The sequence below is a fragment of the Octopus bimaculoides genome, chromosome 3 (assembly GCF_046866305.1).
Source record: "Octopus bimaculoides isolate indiv1 chromosome 3, ASM4686630v1, whole genome shotgun sequence".
Lineage (NCBI taxonomy): Eukaryota > Metazoa > Mollusca > Cephalopoda > Octopoda > Octopodidae > Octopus > Octopus bimaculoides.
In genome coordinates this window covers 11,374,514-11,399,306 of record NC_142930.1, presented here as the reverse complement: position 1 = coordinate 11,399,306, position 24,793 = coordinate 11,374,514, and the positions used below count along the sequence as shown (strand labels likewise).

The following is a 24,793-nucleotide window of genomic DNA, read 5'->3' as shown; positions in this document are numbered from 1 at the left end:
GTCGGTGGGACGATCCTCCCGATGGATTAGACCGATAGTCGGTTTCGTCCCACACGCGATAACAACAATTTGACAGCCATGCATACATCAAAACACAGATTAAATTTCATAAAGAACACATTCAAGATATGGTTTTGACCAAGCCTGCTCTGTCACAGACGACCATACCCAAACAAAAGCATTAAGAATAAGTTTAAAGCCAAAGTTTGCATGCTAATATATTTTATTTAAGAACGTTATTATGTGTGTGTGTGTGTGTGTGCGTGTGTGCGTGTATGTGTGTGTGTGTGTGTGTGTGTGTGTGTTTTATATACACACCCATATATTACGTATGCGCGTGTGTGAGTGTATGTATTGAATTATTATTATGAGTATATAGTGTTAAACTTTTTCAATAATCGTTAGAGAAGAGGTCATGTCTCGAAGAAAACAGCTCACTCATTTTTGGAAGTTGATCCAGCATTACTGCAAAAAAACAAAAGTAAATATTTATATCACTGGAGTGTTAACAGTGCACAGATTAGACTGTACTACAGAATAATCTTTAGATCTTAGCTAACATTCTATACGTAGATGGATGCAAACTGCTTGTCTTTATATTCAGTGTTTTCATAGACAGAAAAAGAATAACTAGCCAGGCTGTACTGAACCCTGAGGTAGGATTTTATCAGTGACTAATGTTCCCCTAAAATGCACGCGGTGACGCTACTTATGAAGCCACTATAACTGATGATGTGTCCTTAGCAGGTGTTTCAGTTAACATAGGTGCGTTATTATGATGTCTTATTTCAGAGTTACCTTGTAATACAGAATATATTTATAGGTCTTATTCAACAGTGCTTATACCAGTCATTTGTCCTTTACGGATGTAACAACCTCTATTTGTATTTATAATAATAATGATAGTTTCCCAACCCAAATAGATCGGGTGCTAGAGCATAACATACCTGACCTAGTAGTGGTGGACAAGGTGCACCACATATGCTATATAGCTGACGTTGCATGCCCCTTTGACCCACGAATAGTCAAGAAGAAAAACAAAAAGATTGATAGATATAACCCTCTTAAGTACGGAATTGCCCGGCTATGGAAAAGGAAGGATGTGAAGATAGTGCCAATTATTGTTGGGTTCTTGGGAACAGTATCAGAAGACATCAAGACGAATGTAAAGGAAATTGGAATAGAGTGCCCAGTAGAACTGTTACAAAACTTTTCCTCCATGTCTCAGAGAAATCCAGAAGATTGTGCTGACGAGCACTGCCCGCATCCTTAGAAAAACCCTATCCCTTTAAATTTCTGTGTTATATTACATGAAGATATTTCGCTACCGCCCCTGTCACTTCCCCTCCCCAAGCTTTCAGTCAGACTGTAACATCTCTTATCCTTCACTCGCCCTAGGACGCTGAGTGTGTCTCGGCAAGTGATTGTAACAAACATGCAGATTAAAAGTAAAAAGAAATTAATAATAATATTAATAATGGTAATAAATAGACAACACATCAGAAAGTGGTAAGTGCAGAATCTGTGGACAAAACGGTGAAACCATATGGCATATTACCAGCCAATGTAGGCCACTAGCCCAGAAGGAATATAAGAGACGCCACGACAATATAGCAAGGCTTGTCCATTGCACACTTTGCAACAAGTATGGACTTGACAGAGCAAAAAATTGGTATGACCACAAACCTGAAGGCATTGTCGAAAATAGTAATGCAAAGATCCTGTGGGATTTTATGATTCAGTGCGACCATGAGATTGAGAATAGAAAGCCGGACATAGTCTTAATTGAGGAAGAAAACAAACTATGCTGGATAATAGACTTAGCATGCCTAGCCGACAACAAGGTATGCGATAAGGAAGAAAGAAAAGTCGAGAAATATGACAGGGTAGCTTGAGAAGTTATGCAGTTGTGGTCGATGAAAAAGGTAGTAGTAGTAGTAGTGCCAATAATTGTCGAAGCCCTGGGACAGTGAGCAAAAATCTCGAGAATTACGTGGAACAAATAGGGGCTGCAATAAGGGTGGAGCACTTGCAGAAAACAACACTGCCTGGGACCGCTCGAATACTGAGGAAGGTGCTCGGAAAATAAGAGGTGTTACCTTAGTTCACTGGTAGTGAACAACTGACACGGTAGTACATCTCCAGTGTTAGAAGTTGTGCAAAGGCAACAACAACAACAGCAACTACAACAACAACAACAACAACAATAATAATAATAATAATAATAATAATAATAATAATAATAATAATAATAATAATAATAATAATAATAAGGTCACAGAAAACGAGAAAGCAACCATACTCTGGGATATGCCAATACACACAGACAGAGAAATTAAGGTTAATAGGTCAGATATAGTTGTCAAAGATCATGAAGAAAAAAATGCTTTCTAATTGATTTATCAATACCAGCAGATAACAACGTTTCTCTAAAAGAAATGGAAAAACTTTCAAAATACAAAGACCTGGAAATAGAGGTAACTCGAATGTGGAATCTAAAAACAGAAACAATTCCTATCATAGAAGGCGCATTAGGTATGATAGAAAAATATTCAGACAAATACATAACAAAAACACCAGGACTTACAAATATATATAACATACAGAAAATTGCACTACTGGGCACTGCACACATTCTACGCAAAACACTTTCAATACAGTAAACATAAGAGCACCACAGCAAACCACAGCACATACCCAAGGCGCACAGAGCTGCGCTCGGTAGTGAAGTGAAAGCACGTTATAAAAATAAAACTACTGAACAATAATAATAATAATAATAATAATAATAATAATCTTTTGAGTGAGTGCAGTAAGCTGGCACATAAAGAGTATAACGCAGGCAGGACTGTACAGGCAAAAGATTACACTGGGATGTTAGCCGAGGATGTAGCTTCGGAATAACAGAAAAGTGGTATGAAGACGAACCAGAGACAACAGGATTTGATGGAAGAAGTGAAATAGATACGTACGCTCAACTTTCCAGAATCGGTTACCAGCCAAACCGTATGTCTTTTCCGCATTGTGTGTGACACCACAGCTCGTGAATAATTGTGAGTATTCCATTGCTGTATAGTTCCCTTGAATACGCTTCTGGTTACATTCAGCTTCGGTTTTAATGTTGCTGAACTCAGAAATATGAATACACGTCATTATAGTTGCACCGTTGATAACAACATGTTTGCTGTCTGTAAATAAAAGAAAAATAAATATTGATTCTCTTTTCAACACAAGGCACAAGGTCCGGATTTTGGCGGGAGAGGGCCAGTCGATTAGATCGACCCCAGTACACAACTGGTACTTAATTTATCGACCCCGAAAGGATGAATGGTAAAGTCGACCTCGGCAGAATTTGAACTCAGAACGTAAAGACAGACGAAATACCACTAAGCATTTCGTGCGGCGTGCTAACATTTCTGCCGGCTCGCCGCCTTAAAAGAAAATTATCAGGTCACCCCATAAGTTCCGAATTTTTAATAAAAAAAACAAGTGATTAAATATTATATTTAATTGAAATTTAATCATCAATGTATTTTCCTTGATTATCTATGACTTCCTTCCATCTATTTACAAGCTTTTTAATCCCTTCAATGTAAAACTCTTTTGGTTTCAAAGCGAAGAGCTCTGAAATGTCAGTTTCGACCTCCTCCTGGCTTGCGAAAGTTATGTCCCCCAAATGATTCTGTAAACTACGAAACAAATGGTAGTCTGAAGGAGCATGGTCGAGAGAATAAGGTGGATGAGGATTTTTTTCCCAACCAAGTTCTTCGATCTTCTGTGATGTGATCTTTGCTGGGTGGGGTCATGCATTGTCCTGATGAAACATTACTTCTTTTCGATTCACTAAAGCGGGTCTATTTTTCATCAAAGATTGGCTAAAACGCTCTAATCGCTGACAGTAGACTTGAGCGTTGATTGTTGCATTAGGCGATAACAATTCAAAGTGAATTACTCCTGTGCAATCCCAACCAGATAGAGAGAAGAACCTTTTCCCCATGAAGTTCCCTTCTCGGTTGTGGTTGGGCTTTTTCCCTTTTACCAAGCCACTGTTTACGACGTTTAACGTTTCGATAGAAGATCCATTTTTCGTCACCAGTCACAAGTCTACCCAAAAAGGGTGAAATGAGTTCGCGAGAATGGAGAGAAGAGCATATGTCAACTCGGGATTTGCGGTTGCTTTCGGACAATTTATGAGGCACCCATTTTTCAAGTTTAGGAACCTTTTCCAAGTCGTTGAAGATGACGATGAACAGTTGTATGGTTTGAACTAAGCTTTATTGCCAATTCTTCAACTGATAATGCGAATTTTCTTCAAGTAATGCCTCAAGGAGCTTATCATCAAACTCAACTGGACGTCCTGTTCGATCTTCATCTTCAAGGCTGAAATCTCCACTTCTGAATTTTGCAAACCATTTTCTGCAAGTTCTTTCATTCAAGCATTCTTTCCCATAAACTGAGTGTATGTTTCGAGTCGCTTTGGCTGCAGAGTTTTCTTTTTTGTACTCATAAAGCATTATGTGCCTTAAATGCTCTTTGAATACTTCCATGTTAGAAGGGGTTTTAATCAAAGAAATTTTAATTTTATTATTTTGTAAAATAATATTTAATTAGTTTAAATGTACACAAATGCATAAAAATAATTTTTAGTTCCATTAGACATTCTAAAATACTATAAAATTTGATTCAATTTTCAAAAAGGTAAAATCGGACAGAACTTATGGGATGACCTGATAGATATTGTCATTTGATACGGGCATCAGTTCTATCGGTCAATTTATTTTACATACTCTATTTATGTCTGTGATGTGTTTGTACATGTGCGTTTGTGTGCTTATTATTATTATTATTATCATTATTATTATTATTATTATTATTATTATTATTATTATTATTATTATTATTATTATTATTATTATTATCATCAATCCTTCGTAACAAAGTGTAGGTAAAAATGCATCGGATTTTTAGTCATTTGTCAAGTCACCACAAGGACCCCCACAGATAATACTTTCCTTAAGATGTACGATGATGATTATTATATGAAATCTCAGCTTACTTTTCTAGGTATGATTAGAAAGTGTCAGCTGTTCACAGCCCGCAGACTAAGGTGACGCTTGTTTACTGGTCATGCTTCAAGAACCCTGCGAAGAATTCTTGCAGTTCCAAGCAATGCAGATTTTTGTAAGTGTTCTACCTTTACACTTGCACCGATCTTTTTCAGCCGTGTTGGTAGTTGAGTGCTGATACTTCCAAATGCACCAATTATTACTGGTATCACGTCTGCTCTCTTCATTGACCACAACCTTCGTATTTCCCACTTTAAATCGTCATTATTGTTTTTTTTTTCTTCTTTCACATTGATCCTATTGTCACCGGGGTATCCTATGTCGATAATCATACATGTTCTTTCTTTTTTATTCACCACAACGATGTCCGGTTTCCTATGTCTGGACAGGTGATTGCACTAGATTATTACATCCAACAAGATTTTGCAGTTCTCATTTTCGGTGACTCCTTCTGGGGTTTGCTCATACCACGTCTTTGCTCTTTGTAGGCCGTGATTTCCACAGAGCTCCTAATGGATCATTCTTGCCACATTGTCATGGGGTCGTTTGTATTTGCGTTGTGCCAATCTCGGGCATTCGTTAACGATGTGCCATACCGTTTCAGCCCTCTCACTACACACTTTGCATTTGTCGCTATCGGTAGTGTTGTCAGTTCTGCACTTCATATAATTGGTCCTTAAGGTTTATTCCTGAGCTGCGTGTATGAGTGCTTCTGTCCTTATCTTCAGGTCACTCCTTCTCATTCATAGCCACTGGTCTTCTGTATCTGTCTTGGCGTTCACATCTGCAAACTGAGCGTACATTTTTTTCCTTCCATGCTTTTTCGTTTCTTGTTTATTTCTTGTTTAATTAGTTTTAGTTACACAATTTTCAGTTTTGATGACGCCCGCCTTCTTCGTGTGTTTCAACAGTGGCTCCACGACATTTTTATATACCACTTTTGGTTATTTTCCTCTGTTTCGATACAGTCCTGGAAACTGATCAAACCTCTCCCATCCTTTCTTCTTTAAACCAGAAGACACTAACCAATGATGGGTAAGGGCTTTTTCAACATCGGCATTATTAGCTCTCTTTAGGCATTTGCAATTGAGAGGTTTCAATTGACATTTATCAGTAAGAATATCTAAGGTAGTAGTTTTAGCACAGGTTTTCATACGCTTAGATTTTTCTGTGCTTGTTTCCAGTATGTCTAATTCTGAGATTTGTTATATTTGGAATTCACTTAGATGTTCCTTTGCCTGTTTTGTTACTGAGTATGGATGCTTTCTTGTTTTTATGCTTTAAGACAAGTTTTAACATCCAGTCATCTGAGTTTTTCAAGTAGGTATTTAGGCCAATTGTGGCAATCTTCTTTGTTAATTCCAGTTGTAAATTTCTATGGCCACCCTTTATTATTATTATTATTATTATTATTATTATTATTATTATTATTATTATTATTATTATTATTATTATCGAGTGAGAGAGCAGGGCATGCCATCAAAGTGACACTGGGGTAAAATATACGAAGCCCAATATACCCATCATGACTACCTGTCTGATAAGGTTACACCAGGCACATGAATCACAGCCATATGTGCGCGACATAGTGGTCTCATATCAAGATAAACAGCGCATGACCTTGCAGGTGGGGCCCAATTAGAATTTTCTTCAGGTCGAGTAGCCCATCCCGCTCAAAAGGTCCTTGAATGAAGGTTGTTTGAGGATGTCGAACGAAATACCCATGTTTCCAAAGGTGAATTATCGAAACCCCAAAGAGTTCTTCTCAACACATGACTATGATGCTCCCCCACTACTTCTGCTCGTGATCAGAGCTGCACATATTGTCAGCCACTAAGAGACATACTTAACTGGCAGAAGTCAAACAACTGACAAGCAAATCTGTGGTATTGAGCAAAATATTTACTGTAGCCCATCTTTTATACCAAGACAAAACAATATACATGATAGCACCTCCAATCAGTTAAGATAAGAAGCCATGAGAACCATTGTCAGGCACTGCATCAGAGCATTTATTATCATTATTATCATCATCATCATCATCATCATCATCATCATCATTATCATCTTTATTATTTTAAAAAAACGTCTGATTTAACCCCAAGCAACTTAAAGTTTCGTGGAGTCGCCGCAAGAACCTGATTCGTCAGACACTTGTGCTGACCCTATGAAATTACTGATCCTATGAAATTGTTGAGCCTATGAAAGTATATATATATATATATATATATATATATATATATATATCATAAATATAAGGGATTAGCAATTGAGTTGCTTCTCCAACATACTGAAAATTCAGAAACAGCAGTCAAAGAACTACTAATTCTAAACTACAAATGTTTCTCTAAAACGGATGGCGATATTTATGGCACACATAGAACAAAAAACCGGAGGGAAAAGCACAAACAAAACAAGCCTTTAGTTAATTGGGTACGAATCGTTTCATGGTTAAGCGAACGAAAACTTCACTATTCCAATCTTCAGCCCAAATATTCTGATAAATTTGAAAGTGTCTCTAAAAAAAAAAAAAAATTCACGGTAATCCCCGGCCACGCGACACCAAAAATCAACGATAAGAAAGGCACTTACGAATTCATCGGCCAGCGAGTTCAGGCACCCCACCCCAAAGAAATCCATTCCATGTGCGCCACAAATAGTCCCGTATGAAAAAAGTTCCGTGTGGAGGGATTACGGTTTAACTATCTAACTTAGAGATATCAAATATATAATATACAAGAAATGAGGGCAGGGAATCGTCAATTAATAATAGAATTAACAATTAACAATTTTGCCAAGTAGTTCAGTATGAAATAAACCTTTATCGGTAAGAACATTTATCATCATAAATATAAGGGATTAGCAATTGAGTTGCTTCTCCAACATACTGAAAATTCAGAAACAGCAGTCAAAGAACTACTAATTCTAAACTACAAATGTTTCTCTAAAACGGATGGCGATATTTATGGCGCACATGGAATGGATTTCTTTGGGGTGGGGTGCCTGAACTCGCTGGCCGATGAATTCGTAAGTGCCTTTCTTATCGTTGATTTTTGGTGTCGCGTGGCCGGGGATTACCGTGAATTTTTTTTTTTTTTTTAGAGACACTTTCAAATTTATCAGAATATTTGGGCTGAAGATTGGAATAGTGAAGTTTTCGTTCGCTTAACCATGAAACGATTCGTACCCAATTAACTAAAGGCTTGTTTTGTTTGTGCTTTTCCCTCCGGTTTTTTGTTCTATGTGTGCCATAAATATCGCCATCCGTTTTAGAGAAACATTTGTAGTTTAGAATTAGTAGTTCTTTGACTGCTGTTTCTGAATTTTCAGTATGTTGGAGAAGCAACTCAATTGCTAATCCCTTATATTTATGATGATAAATGTTCTTACCGATAAAGGTTTATTTCATACTGAACTACTTGGCAAAATTGTTAATTGTTAATTCTATTATTAATTGACGATTCCCTGCCCTCATTTCTTGTATATATATATATATATATATATATGGGAGAATATACAAATAATAACAACAGACGAGGACAGGTGGTGTAAATAACAAAAGTATATATTAGTATGACGCTCGGGAATACGATATATATATATATATATATATATATATATATATATATATATATATACATTCACAACTACTTCAAAACTGCGCTTACAATTCTCTGTGTTTGTCTTGTTTTTATATCTTATGCTCTTATGAATACAATAACAATGTCATTTACTACTTACCGATTAGTTGGTAGTACTCCTTATACGGACATTCACTAGGTGTCAAAGTGATACCGGAAGCAGAAGTGATATCATATAAATGACAAGTTTTTATGAGATCATCGAAGTTAAATGATTTGCATTTAGTATTATTGATGCATTTGTGTGCACATGATTCCACATGTTCATACTTGTGCTCTTCCAGAAAAGTTCCTTTTATATAAGCCACCGACACACGGACAAACATGTGCATTACTGGAAGAAAAAGTTCAGATATATAGATCAATACGTGTGTGTGTAAATATATACACATTTATATATATATATATATATATATATATATATATATATATATATATATATATATATATATATATATATATATATATATATATATATATCAATGTTTGGCGATTCGTACGTGCATATATGGCCATGGAATTAGACCATGGAATTAGACCATGGAATGAGCGTATGTATCAATATATATGCATGAACCCACTGCGTTACGGTTATCTCAGATTAAGAGATTTCAACCTTATGGAAATTATAAAGTACGATCATTAAGTTTTGGATACCTTGTGCAATTTCGCTCTTACGAAACTCGGATTGTGTAATTTTTAATTGTGAACAATTTAAAACTACAATTTCCTCTCAATAGGCTTTTGCGTTTTAATTAAGATCAAAAATATAGTTAACAATTTGAAAAATTATCATCACGTTATATACATACATGCACACATGTTATATAATGAACATAATGTGAGTATATATATATATATATCATCATCATCATCATCATCATCATCATCATCATCATCGCTTAACGTCCGCTTTCCATGCTAGCATGGGTTGGACGATTTGACTGAGGACTGGTGCAACCGGATGGCTACACCAGGCTCCAATCTAATTTGGCAGAGTTTCTACAGCTGGATGCCCTTCCTAACGCCAACCACTCAGAGAGTGTAGTGGGTGCTTTTACGTGTCACCCTCACGAAAACGGCCACGCTCGAAATGGTGTCTTTTATGTGCCACCCGCACAAGAGCCAGTCCAGGGGCACTGGCAACGATCTCGCTCGAAAACCCTACAAGGCCAGTCAGGCGGTACTGGCAACGGTCACGCTCAGGATGGTACATCTTATGTGCCACCCGCACAAGAGCCAGTCCAGGGGCACTGGCAACGATCTCACTTGGCTTGCCGGGTCTTCTCACGCACAGCACATTTCCAAAGGTCTCGGTCAGTAGTCATCGCCTCGGTGAGGCCCAATGTTCGAAGGTCTTGCCTCACCACCTCAGCCCAGGTCTTCCTGATATATATATATATATATATATATATATATATATATATATATATATATATATATGAATGTATATGTATGCATGCATACATGTATGTATATACGTTGTATGTATGTATATATGTATGTATGTATGTATGCATGCATGTATGTATGTGTGGGTTTCTATCATCAACACCAACACAACTATTAACAGTAACATTAAGATAGTGTATGAAGAAGGTAAGCAAATCTGTTTCAAATAAAAATATATAATGTGGTAACCCAGTGTATTTTAAAAGTTGAATGAAATGTCTTAGATCTTAAGTCTATGAGGATTGGCTTGAGGCTAAACAGCTACAACATTGCAGTTAGCAGGAACAATATGGCTAGCACACAACCAACAATAATCGCCCACCATCTCTAACATCTAAACCAGTGCAACCCACATTACCACCATTATCAACCAACCAACTTTCAAATCCAACAGGCTGCAACAGATATCAGCATGTACGCCAACACATACATGTACATGACCGTGTGTGTGTGTATGAGTGTGTACGTATGAGTTTTCGTGTGTGTGTGTGTGTGTGTGTGTGTGTGTGTGTGTGTGTGTGTGTGTGTGTGTGTGTGTGTGTGTTTTAAATCAGAAGCGCAAGGAGCGAATTGCCTGTAAAATCTGGTGACCCTTCACCTAACTGCAACTATATAATACTTTCTCTTTTTCAGTCCTTCAACTTTTCATCTCATTTGCATTATTGCATCCATAGGACAAGACAATTTTCCACTCTCTGAATTTTCCACTCTCTGAATTTTCCGCTCTCACAATTTTCCGCTCTCACAATTTTCCACTTTCACAATTTTCCGCTCTCACAATTTTACGCTCTTTCTTTCCTGGGCCAATTGTTTTTACTGCATATTTGTTGTGGATAATTAATCGCCGGTGCTGTTAGATTTACCTTCATTTTAAGACGCCAGCAAAGAAGCTATCAAGAAGAACTGAAGGTAATAGTGCGAAAAGGAACTGTAAAGGGATTATACTGGATATTAAACTTGATATTTTAAAAAGTCTTGATAAGGGAGAACTAAGTTATAGAGCCAAAACATTAAATCTCGCAACGTCTACAATGGGAACGATGCGTGACAAGAGAGAAAATTATGTTAAATGTTAAATGCTCAAAAAACTACTCAGTTAATTGCCCAGATGATCGCATATCCTTTTTAAATCTAATAATTCCACCGCACTGTGAATTCCAGATGAGAAATTTTCAGCAAATGCAAACATATAACCAAATTTCTTTTGACGAATTGGAGAACACTCGATCGCGTCTTGGAATCGAGCAGCTGTATCACAGACTTTGGACCCCTTCTATTGATTATACACCAACTAACTAGGCGCTATTAAAACCTGCCTATACAACATCTCCAGTGCATGAAATTAAGTGAAGCATATAATTATATTTTATATGTATTAAACAGTGTTTATCTTACACAGGATGGAGTTTTTTTTGTTGATCTTACCTTAACAGAAAAGTAAACTATATGCATGCGTGTGTGTCCATGTGTATGTATATATAAAGTATGTACGTATATATATATATAATATATATACGAATGCATATATGTGTATTCGTGTATGCATGTGTACGTATAATATATATAAATGTACGTGAAAGTAGGGTGCGTGTGCAAGTACGTGCTTTTTGAATGTGAAAACAATGTTTCTCCGCTACGCGAAGTGCTGTAAATATAATAATTCCGTTTGACGAATTCAGTAGGTGGATAAGATATTGTTTAAACCTCGCCACCCGAAATCCAAGTCATATTTGTTTTTTTCATTTGATGTTTTCCATGAGCATTATTATCAAAAGATATGTTTTACATCCTCTTGTTTAAAATACTATTGTTTTAAATATTAAAATGGGAAAAAGGAAAACACCAGAGATTCATATGGTGAAAACTTACCTGGTTTTAAGAAAACTGGATCGATGATAGGTGGGACTAAATGATAAAAGAAAATACAAATGATTCTTATATTACATTAAAATATATTTATACGAAAATATGCAAAATCCTGGCTTTGGAACTTCAGTATGATTTTCTATTAACAAGATCTTCGATAAATTTAACATTTTAGGTGACCTCTGGAAAAGCACGTTTAATACCTTTACTCAAGCTCATGTAACAACCAACACAACTTGAAGGTATCATTTTACATCTAAATGAACTAAATCATATAATGTATTCGCTAGATAGTATGAAACTGTTGACGATAAAGATAAAAACATCAACATATAGACTGCCATTTCATGGCCTCTAACGACTAAACTATTATCACTTAATATTATTAAAATTATATACTATTTTTTACGTAAACCTTACAGTACCTGATAGTGCTGGTATTTGAAACTCTTAGAAAAACCAAGTTAACATCTACTCTGCAGTCTAAGTCACAACCACCTCACCTTAGTTTGTAAGAGTGTTACCAATCAGTTGTAAAATTAATGTGCATTCTATGGCATTAAGTTGATGATAAATTAGGTTGAGGTTTGCTACCTTAATATACAAAATTACTTCAACAACGGGTTTGAATCATTAGTATATCACTTCCAATTGAACTATTTCATTTCTTTGAAAAGGATATACTTTATAAGAACACATTATAGTTGTATTGTGCAGGAAGTTATGAAACTGAAGAACTTCCCTGAACATTTTAATTTGCATTGTTAATAATTCATGATCTGGAGCACGTGAAAGTATTGCATACCAGAACAGCTGTTAATTTGAAATGACATGTTATAAAACGACTGGTAATATAGACCTTTAACTTTCATAAAATAAGATAAAATGATAAAGCTTACTTGGTGGTTTCAGCGTCTCTGAAAAAAGAACAAAAATTCATTAGGTACTATGAAAGGGCACGAAACAGATTTTCGTGAGTACCAGTGGTATCATAAATAGTATAAGGAATTTCTAAATGCATTCATATTGCTGCTATACTCACTTTTTGCTCTTCGAATCTTTCGCCAGTAAATATATAGTAAATAGAGGAAGGGAGAATATATTTCATAGTGACTTGATCTCACTTACATGTATACTGCACAGTTGACGAAAGCGCTTTTATTGATTTACAAAAGAAAATAACGTATCATGGGAAAAGAAAACTGTCAGAAAATTATTATTGTCAACCTTATTGAGGCCTAGCAGTTGTAGTGTCATATATGAACGTTTGATGTAATGATAGGTACAACTTAAGGTGAATGATCGACTGTTGGACTCATGTTAATAGTGTCACCTAGCCATAAATTTAAACAGTCTGGTTGAGCTAGCTATTAAAAGTTTACATTTTTACGCTAAACATATTCGCGAGCATACATCTTAACCCATTTTAACCCAGGTTAACCCTGTCGAAATTTTGAATATAGTTATATAAATAGAGATAACAAACATACGGAAGCATCCAGTTGGCCTTTATTGCAGTAAATAAACCAAATACAACTGTCCTTAAATGAGGAGTGTGGGTTAATATGCATTAAAGATAGATTGGTAAGAATATTATACATCAGTTATAGCACTCGTAATTTTTTGCGTCTGACTAAAAGAACGTTAATACAAAGGTAAAAGTAACTTCTTAAGCATAACATGCAAATTATTCATACTTGCTTTCAAAAAGTATTTTGGATTGAAAATAGCCTCAATTGATGATGTAATTTGCCAAGAACTTTAATCTTTATCTACTAGCTACACATTGATATTTTTAAAAAGATCAATATCACAAAGCATTTGTTTGGAAATAGAATGTTAAGTTTAAGTACGTTGAACTGGGTTCAAACACAAGTTTAAACTAAGACTAAATATTTCTCTTGGAAGTAACTAATCTATAATTTGTCTATGATTTGTATTTGTCTAGCGTATAAGTAAATTTATGAAATTTAAAGTCAATTATAATAGCAGACAAGTTTAATGATATTGTGCATAATAGGATACTCAACAAACTCTTTATCTTTATTACATTGAACAAAGAAAGAAGAAACGTTTATCTCTGTTGAAGTTAATTTCTTTTGTCAGGTATATATGAATTTTCCCATTCTCCGGGGAATAGATATGAAATCAGCATGCATGATGTAAAGCTAAACACTCAACAGTTCAGCGAACTTTTGTACAGTACGTTAATTTAATGTAAGTACATCAATTTAAGAAAGCTTACTGTAGTGACAAACAATAGTAATTCATAAGAGTTTTGCTATCAAAAGAGTTGAAAATACATTAGTGGCATTATCTTAAAAATGTATATGCCACACAGTTATCTAAAACATATGGCCTTGACGCTAATAAAAAGTAAGATGTATATTTAAACTAGGTTCTTTACTTTGTCTTGAGTACAAAACGTCAATCTGAGAGCCCATGATTTGTCAATATGTTACCTAAACTGAGATTGTTTCAATGATGAGTCGAACATTCCGGAATTTTCCTATTTGTCAACGATGCTCATCACAGATAATTTGCTTCAACTATTTTTGTTACATATATACAATGCAACAAATCACTTTCCAGTATGGACATTAGTTTGGACAAATGTTTTTTTTTTCTTTTTTTTCCCTTAAAATTACTAGCAGCATAAATGAATGTTAGTGGCATCAAATGAAAATCAAAATGAAACGCGAACTAGAATTCAAATTCAGCCTTGTTTTTCTAAACCTCAAATGCTTATCATATGAACAGTCCTGCAAATCTAATCTCAGTCTTAGCTTAAACTACGAAAGGAATATTCACAACATATTTACCTTGTTTAGGGTACGTTATATATGACTTTGCAAAAGCAAACATGTTTATTACTTATACTAAATACGTTTTATCCATGTCCTGTATTGACCTTCACTTAGGGTAAGCATAAGGTGAAGAATTACCAGAATTGTAAAAGCGTTCGATTGAATGTCTCGCAGCATTTGTTTAAACACTCGGTGCATTATGATTAAATCATGCGAAGGTCGACATTACAATTCATTACTTCGAGGTCGATAAAAAAAACTGTCAGTAGATTGACAGAATTCTAAGAAAGTCAGACACGAATGTTTGAGTATTTACTCCGTTCTTTTGCGCTCTGGCAGCAAAGACTTCCTTAAAACGGCGTGTTTCTCAAGGACACAACAGAGACATGAAGAATAAATATTTGCTTGCACGGACAACTATTACACTTCTACAAAACAAACTTGCCCAGGACTACATATATATATATATATATATATATATATATATATATATATATATATATATATATATATATATATATATATATATATATATATATATATATATATATATATATATATATATATATATATATATATATATATATATATATATATATATATATATATATATATATATATATATATATATATATATATATATATATATATATATATATATATATATATATATATATATATATATATATATATATATATATATATATATATATATATATATATATATATATATATATATATATATATATATATATATGGAGGCGCAATGGCCCAGTGGTTAGGGCAGCGGACACACGGTCATAGGATCGCGGTTTCGATTCTCAGACCGGGCGTTGTGAGTGTTTATTTAGCGAAAACACCTAAAGCCCCACAATGCTCCGGCAGGGGATGGTGGCGAACTCTGCTGTATTCTTTCACCACAACTTTCTCTCACTCTTACGTCTTGTTTCTGTTGTGCCTGTAATTCAAAAGGTCAGCCTTGTCACACTGTGTCACGCTAAATATCCCCAAGAAATACGTTAAGGGTTCACGTGTCTGCGGAGTGCTCAGCCACTTGCACGTTAATTTCACGAGCAGGCTGTTCCCTTGGTCGGATCAACTGGAACCCTTGTCATCGTAAGCGACGGAGTGTCAACAACCAATATATATATATATATATATATATATATATATATATATATATATATATAGGACCAGTTTAATCCGTGGGTAGGAGAGGTGCAGCCGGGAGAGTGTAGAGTTAAGAATTAAAAAAATCCAGAATGAAAGAAGGTAGAATCCAGAATTTCGTGTTTGATGAGTAGAGACAGGATTAGCTGGTGCGACCACGTGAGCGTGTATTATATATGGGAGAATTTACGAAAAAAACAACAGACGAAGACAGGTGGTGTAAACAACAAATAGATGTATTAGTTTAACGCTCGGGAATAGAGAAAGTCTTTGACGTTTCGAGCTACGCTCTTCAACTGAAGGAACACAGAAAGAAATAAGGAGAGAAAGAAGGAGAAAGAAAATATAAATGTAGTGGTCAGCGATCTATCAGTTGAAGAGCGTAGCTCGAAACGGCAAAGACTTTCTCTAATCCCGAGCGTTAAACTAATACATCCATTTTTTGTTTGCACCACCTGCCTTCGTCTGTTGTTTTTTTCGTAAATACTCCCATATATATATATATATATATATATATATATATATATATATATATATATATATATATATATATATATATATATAGTTTTAGGCTAAAGAGCCAAGGTTCATGAACTCATCGATGAAAATCCACTGTCACGTATAGAAATATTAATAAGTGAAAGCACAATGAATAAGTATAATATAATACAAAGTAAATATCATAAGAGAAGAGGAAGAAGAAGAAGAAGAAGAAGAAGAAGAAGAAGAAGAAGAAGAAGAAGAAGAAGAAGAAGAAGAAGAAGAAGAAGAAGAAGAAGAAGAAGAAGAAGAAGAAGAAGAAGAAGAAGAAGAAGAAGAAGAAGAAGAATATTATTATTATTATTATTGAGTGAGAGGACAGTGCATGCCTTCAAAGTGACACCGGGGTAAAATATACGAAGCCCATTATACCCATCATGACTACCTTTCTGATAAGGGTACACCAGGCACATACATCACAACCATATGTGCGCGACGTGGTGATCTCATATCAAGATAAAAGTGCATGACCACGCAGGCAGCGCCAAGTTAGAATTTTTTTTGAGGTCGAGTACCCCATCCCGTTCAAAAGGTCTCTGAATAAGGTTTGTTTAATGATGTTGAGTAAGACACTCATGTGTCCAAAGGTGAATTATTCAAACCTCAAAGAATTCCTCTCAACACATGGCTATGATGCTCCCCCACTACTTCTGCTCATGATCAGAGATAGTAGTAGTAGTAGTATGTCGAATTTAACATTAGCAATTTGAAGTATATCGTTGATGAACACAAAAAGGCTAACATATAGATGTAGCGACAGAGATACATTAATTGATTGACAGATAAGCATGCGGAGTGTAGTGTGAAAAATTACTTACCGTGTGGTAGTCTTCCGTCTATCCAAAAAGAAACAAAAATCATAATATTATATATTCAAAACTGATTCATTACAGCTAAAGATTACAGCAAGAATTACATCAACTAATTGGAAAATGTATCAGAGCAATCTGGGGCACCAAAACCCACGTTTCTAAGAATTATTATACGTACGTCCTTTACTGTTCGCATGATCCAAATTCTTCACATCAAGAATCTTATAAGACAAATACAAAAACGGAATTATGTATATATATATATATATATATTGGAGGCGCAATGGCCCATTGTTAGGCAGCGGACTCGCGGTCATAGGATCGCGGTTTCGATTCTCAGACCGGGCGTTGTGGATGTTTATTGAGCGAAAACACCTAAAGCTCTACGAGGCTCCGGCAGGGGATGGTGGCGAACCCTGCTGTATTCTTTCACCACAACTTTCTCTCACTCTTACGTCCTGTTTCTGTTTTGCCTCTAATTCAAAGGGTCAGCCTTGTCACACTGTGTCACGCTGAATATCCCCGAGATCTACATTAAGGGTACACGTGTCTGTGGAGTGCTCAGCCACTTGCACTTTAATTTCACGAGCAGGCTGTTCCCTTGATCGGATCAACTGGAACCCTCGTCATCGTAAGCGACGGAGTGTCAACAACCAATATATATATGTATATATATATATATATATATATATATATATATATATATATATATATATATATATATATATATATATATATATATATGTCCAGTGTACTCCGTGGGTAGGAGAGGTGCAGCCGGGAGAGTGTAGAGTTAAGAATTAAAAAATCCAGAATGAATAAATCCAGAATGAAAGAAGGTAGAATCCAGAATTTCGTGTTTGATGAGTAGAGACAGGATTAGCTGGTGCGACCACGGGAGCGTGTATTATATATGGGAGAATTTACGAAAAACACAACAGACGAAGACAGGTGGTGTAAACAACAAATAGATGTATTAGTTTAACGCTCGGGAATAGAAAAAGTCTTTGACGTTTCGAGCTACGCTCTTCAACTGAAGGAACACAGAAAGAAATAAGGAGAGAAACAAGGAGAAAAAAATATAAATGTAGTGGTCAGCGATCTATCAGTTGAAGAGCGTAGCTGGAAACGGCAAAAACTTTCTCTAATCCCGAGCGTTAAACTAATACATCCATTTTTTGTTTGCACCACCTGCCTTCGTCTGTTGTTTTTTTCGTAAATACTCCCATATATATATATATATATATATATATATATATATATATATATATATATATAGTTTTAGGCTAAAGAGCCAAGGTTCATGAACTCATCGATGAAAATCCACTGTCACGTATAGAAATATTAATAAGTGAAAGCACAATAAATAAGTATAATATAATACAAAGTAAATATCATAAGAGAAGAGGAAGAAGAAGAAGAAGAAGAAGAAGAAGAAGAAGAAGAAGAAGAAGAAGAAGAAGAAGAAGAAGAAGAAGAAGAAGAAGAAGAAGAAGAAGAAGAAGAAGAAGAATATTATTATTATTATTATTATTGAGTGAGAGGACAGTGCATGCCTTCAAAGTGACACCGGGGTAAAATATACGAAGCCCATTATACCCATCATGACTACCTTTCTGATAAGGGTACACCAGGCACATACATCACAACCATATGTGCACGACGTGGTGATCTCATATCAAGATAAAAGTGCATGACCACGCAGGCAGCGCCAAGTTAGAATTTTTTTTGAGGTCGAGTACCCCATCCCGTTCAAAAGGTCTCTGAATAAGGTTTGTTTAATGATGTTGAGTAAGACACTCATGTGTCCAAAGGTGAATTATTCAAACCTCAAAGAATTCCTCTCAACACATGGCTATGATGCTCCCCCACTACTTCTGCTCATGATCAGAGATAGTAGTAGTAGTAGTATGTCGAATTTAACATTAGCAATTTGAAGTATATCGTTGATGAACACAAAAAGGCTAACATATAGATGTAGCGACAGAGATACATTAATTGATTGACAGATAAGCATGCGGAGTGTAGTGTGAAAAATTACTTACCGTGTGGTAGTCTTCCGTCTATCCAAAAAGAAACAAAAATCATAATATTATATATTCAAAACTGATTCATTACAGCTAAAGATTACAGCAAGAATTACATCAACTAATTGGAAAATGTATCAGAGCAATCTGGGGCACCAAAACCCACGTTTCTAAGAATTATTATACGTACGTCCTTTACTGTTCGCATGATCCAAATTCTTCACATCAAGAATCTTATAAGACAAATACAAAAACGGAATTATGTATATATATATATATATATATTGTAGGCGCAATGGCCCATTGTTAGGCAGCGGACTCGCGGTCATAGGATCGCGGTTTCGATTCTCAGACCGGGCGTTGTGGATGTTTATTGAGCGAAAACACCTAAAGCTCTACGAGGCTCCGGCAGGGGATGGTGGCGAACCCTGCTGTATTCTTTCACCACAACTTTCTCTCACTCTTACGTCCTGTTTCTGTTTTGCCTCTAATTCAAAGGGTCAGCCTTGTCACACTGTGTCACGCTGAATATCCCCGAGATCTACATTAAGGGTACACGTGTCTGTGGAGTGCTCAGCCACTTGCACTTTAATTTCACGAGCAGGCTGTTCCCTTGATCGGATCAACTGGAACCCTCGTCATCGTAAGCGACTGAGTGTCAACAACCAATATATATATGTATATATATATATATATATATATATATATATATATATATATATATATATATATATATATATATATATGTCCAGTGTACTCCGTGGGTAGGAGAGGTGCAGCCGGGAGAGTGTAGAGTTAAGAATAAAAAAATCCAGAATGAATAAATCCAGAATGAAAGAAGGTAGAATCCAGAATTTCGTGTTTGATGAGTAGAGACAGGATTAGCTGGTGCGACCACGTGAGCGTGTATTATATATGGGAGAATTTACGAAAAACACAACAGACGAAGACAGGTGGTGTAAACAACAAATAGATGTATTAGTTTAACGCTCGGGAATAGAGAAAGTCTTTGACGTTTCGAGCTACGCTCTTCAACTGAAGGAACACAGAAAGAAATAAGGAGAGAAACAAGGAGAAAAAAATATAAATGTAGTGGTCAGCGATCTATCAGTTGAAGAGCGTAGCTCGAAACGGCAAAAACTTTCTCTAATCCCGAGCGTTAAACTAATACATCCATTTTTTGTTTGCACCACCTGCCTTCGTCTGTTGTTTTTTTCGTAAATACTCCCATATATATATATATATATATATATATATATATATATATATATATATATATATATATATATAGTTTTAGGCTAAAGAGCCAAGGTTCATGAACTCATCGATGAAAATCCACTGTCACGTATAGAAATATTAATAAGTGAAAGCACAATAAATAAGTATAATATAATACAAAGTAAATATCATAAGAGAAGAGGAAGAAGAAGAAGAAGAAGAAGAAGAAGAAGAAGAAGAAGAAGAAGAAGAAGAAGAAGAAGAAGAAGAAGAAGAAGAAGAATATTATTATTATTATTATTATTGAGTGAGAGGACAGTGCATGCCTTCAAAGTGACACCGGGGTAAAATATACGAAGCCCATTATACCCATCATGACTACCTTTCTGATAAGGGTACACCAGGCACATACATCACAACCATATGTGCACGACGTGGTGATCTCATATCAAGATAAAAGTGCATGACCACGCAGGCAGCGCCAAGTTAGAATTTTTTTTGAGGTCGAGTACCCCATCCCGTTCAAAAGGTCTCTGAATAAGGTTTGTTTAATGATGTTGAGTAAGACACTCATGTGTCCAAAGGTGAATTATTCAAACCTCAAAGAATTCCTCTCAACACATGGCTATGATGCTCCCCCACTACTTCTGCTCATGATCAGAGATAGTAGTAGTAGTAGTATGTCGAATTTAACATTAGCAATTTGAAGTATATCGTTGATGAACACAAAAAGGCTAACATATAGATGTAGCGACAGAGATACATTAATTGATTGACAGATAAGCATGCGGAGTGTAGTGTGAATAATTACTTACCGTGTGGTAGTCTTCCGTCTATCCAAAAAGAAACAAAAATCATAATATTATATATTCAAAACTGATTCATTACAGCTAAAGATTACAGCAAGAATTACATCAACTAATTGGAAAATGTATCAGAGCAATCTGGGGCACCAAAACCCACGTTTCTAAGAATTATTATACGTACGTCCTTTACTGTTCGCATGATCCAAATTCTTCACATCAAGAATCTTATAAGACAAATACAAAAACGGAATTATGTATATATATATATATATATTGGAGGCGCAATGGCCCATTGTTAGGCAGCGGACTCGCGGTCATAGGATCGCGGTTTCGATTCTCAGACCGGGCGTTGTGGATGTTTATTGAGCGAAAACACCTAAAGCTCTACGAGGCTCCGGCAGGGGATGGTGGCGAACCCTGCTGTATTCTTTCACCACAACTTTCTCTCACTCTTACGTCCTGTTTCTGTTTTGCCTCTAATTCAAAGGGTCAGCCTTGTCACACTGTTTCACGCTGAATATCCCCGAGAACTACGTTAAGGGTACACGTGTCTGTGGAGTGCTCAGCCACTTGCACGTTAATTTCACGAGCAGGCTGTTCCCTTGATCGGATCAACTGGAACCCTCGTCATCGTAAGCGACGGAGTGCCAACGACCAATATATATATATATATATATATATATATGTCCAGTGTACTCCGTGGGTAGGAGAGGTGCAGCCGGGAGAGTGTAGAGTTAAGAATAAAAAAATCCAGAATGAATAAATCCAGAATGAAAGAAGGTAGAATCCAGAATTTCGTGTTTGATGAGTAGAGACAGGATTAGCTGGTGCGACCACGTGAGCGTGTATTATATATGGGAGAATTTACGAAAAACACAACAGACGAAGACAGGTGGTGTAAACAACAAATAGATGTATTAGTTTAACGCTCGGGAATAGAGAAAGTCTTTGACGTTTCGAGCTACGCTCTTCAACTGAAGGAACACAGAAAGAAATAAGGAGAGAAACAAGGAGAAAAAAATATAAATGTAGTGGTCAGCGATCTATCAGTTGAAGAGCGTAGCTCGAAACGGCAAAAACTTTCTCTAATCCCGAGCGTTAAACTAATACATCCATTTTTTGTTTGCACCACCTGCCGTCGTCTGTTGTTTTTTTCGTAAATACTCCCATATATATATATATATATATATATATATATATATATATATATATATATATAGTTTTAGGCTAAAGAGCCAAGGTTCATGAACTCATCGATGAAAATCCACTGTCACGTATAGAAATATTAATAAGTGAAAGCACAATAAATAAGTATAATATAATACAAAGTAAATATCATAAGAGAAGAGGAAGAAGAAGAAGAAGAAGAAGAAGAAGAAGAAGAAGAAGAAGAAGAAGAAGAAGAAGAAGAAGAAGAAGAAGAAGAAGAAGAAGAAGAAGAAGAAGAAGAAGAAGAAGAAGAATATTATTATTATTATTATTATTGAGTGAGAGGACAGTGCATGCCTTCAAAGTGACACCGGGGTAAAATATACGAAGCCCATTATACCCATCATGACTACCTTTCTGATAAGGGTACACCAGGCACATACATCACAACCATATGTGCGCGACGTGGTGATCTCATATCAAGATAAAAGTGCATGACCACGCAGGCAGCGCCAAGTTAGAATTTTTTTTGAGGTCGAGTAGACCATCCCGTTCAAAAGGTCTCTGAATAAGGTTTGTTTAATGATGTTGAGTAAGACACTCATGTGTCCAAAGGTGAATTATTCAAACCTCAAAGAATTCCTCTCAACACATGGCTATGATGCTCCCCCACTACTTCTGCTCATGATCAGAGATAGTAGTAGTAGTAGTATGTCGAATTTAACATTAGCAATTTGAAGTATATCGTTGATGAACACAAAAAGGCTAACATATAGATGTAGCGACAGAGATACATTAATTGATTGACAGATAAGCATGCGGAGTGTAGTGTGAAAAATTACTTACCGTGTGGTAGTCTTCCGTCTATCCAAAAAGAAACAAAAATCATAATATTATATATTCAAAACTGATTCATTACAGCTAAAGATTACAGCAAGAATTACATCAACTAATTGGAAAATGTATCAGAGCAATCTGGGGCACCAAAACCCACGTTTCTAAGAATTATTATACGTACGTCCTTTACTGTTCGCATGATCCAAATTCTTCACATCAAGAATCTTATAAGACAAATACAAAAACGGAATTATGTATATATATATATATATATTGGAGGCGCAATGGCCCATTGTTAGGCAGCGGACTCGCGGTCATAGGATCGCGGTTTCGATTCTCAGACCGGGCGTTGTGGATGTTTATTGAGCGAAAACACCTAAAGCTCTACGAGGCTCCGGCAGGGGATGGTGGCGAACCCTGCTGTATTCTTTCACCACAACTTTCTCTCACTCTTACGTCCTGTTTCTGTTTTGCCTCTAATTCAAAGGGTCAGCCTTGTCACACTGTGTCACGCTGAATATCCCCGAGATCTACGTTATGTGTTCACGTGTCTGGGGAGTGCTCAGCCACTTGCAAGCTAATTTCACGAGCAGGCTGTTCCCTTGATCGGATCAACTGGAACCCTCGTCATCGTAAGCGACGGAGTGCCAACGACCAATATGTATATATATATATATATATATATATATATATATATATATATATATATATATATATATATATATATATATATATATATATATATGTCCAGTGTACTCCGTGGGTAGGAGAGGTGCAGCCGGGAGAGTGTAGAGTTAAGAATAAAAAAATCCAGAATGAAAGAAGGTAGAATCCAGAATTTCGTGTTTGATGAGTAGAGACAGGATTAGCTGGTGCGACCACGTGAGCGTGTATTATATATGGGAGAATTTACGAAAAACACAACAGACGAAGACAGGTGGTGTAAACAACAAATAGATGTATTAGTTTAACGCTCGGGAATAGAGAAAGTCTTTGACGTTTCGAGCTACGCTCTTCAACTGAAGGAACACAGAAAGAAATAAGGAGAGAAACAAGGAGAAAAAAATATAAATGTAGTGGTCAGCGATCTATCAGTTGAAGAGCGTAGCTCGAAACGGCAAAAACTTTCTCTAATCCCGAGCGTTAAACTAATACATCCATTTTTTGTTTGCACCACCTGCCTTCGTCTGTTGTTTTTTTCGTAAATACTCCCATATATATATATATATATATATATATATATATATATATATATAGTTTTAGGCTAAAGAGCCAAGGTTCATGAACTCATCGATGAAAATCCACTGTCACGTATAGAAATATTAATAAGTGAAAGCACAATAAATAAGTATAATATAATACAAAGTAAATATCATAAGAGAAGAGGAAGAAGAAGAAGAAG

The 24,793-nt window shown here is 35.8% G+C and overlaps 1 protein-coding gene across 50 annotated transcripts in view; it reads right to left on the bottom strand.

Annotated features, from left to right (window-relative positions):
* Positions 1-205: 205 nt before the first annotated feature.
* Positions 206-24,793, bottom strand: part of LOC149136455 (uncharacterized) — a 72,578-nt gene continuing 47,990 nt past the window's right edge. For 30 of the 50 annotated variants that reach the window (XM_089348582.1, XM_089348584.1, XM_089348587.1 and 27 more), the window contains 9 exons: positions 23,401-23,418; positions 21,415-21,432; positions 19,400-19,417; positions 17,361-17,378; positions 12,925-12,942; positions 12,029-12,064; positions 8,808-9,041; positions 2,973-3,188; positions 206-465 (listed from right to left, as the gene is read on the bottom strand). In XM_089348582.1, coding sequence (XP_089204708.1) covers positions 392-465; positions 2,973-3,188; positions 8,808-9,041; positions 12,029-12,064; positions 12,925-12,942; positions 17,361-17,378; positions 19,400-19,417; positions 21,415-21,432; positions 23,401-23,418 — 650 coding nt within the window. In that variant the 3' untranslated portion in view covers positions 206-391. The remainder of the gene's footprint in view (positions 466-2,972; positions 3,189-8,807; positions 9,042-12,028; positions 12,065-12,924; positions 12,943-17,360; positions 17,379-19,399; positions 19,418-21,414; positions 21,433-23,400; positions 23,419-24,793) is intronic. The other 20 variants (XM_089348590.1, XM_089348600.1, XM_089348603.1 and 17 more) reach the window with 8 other exon arrangements.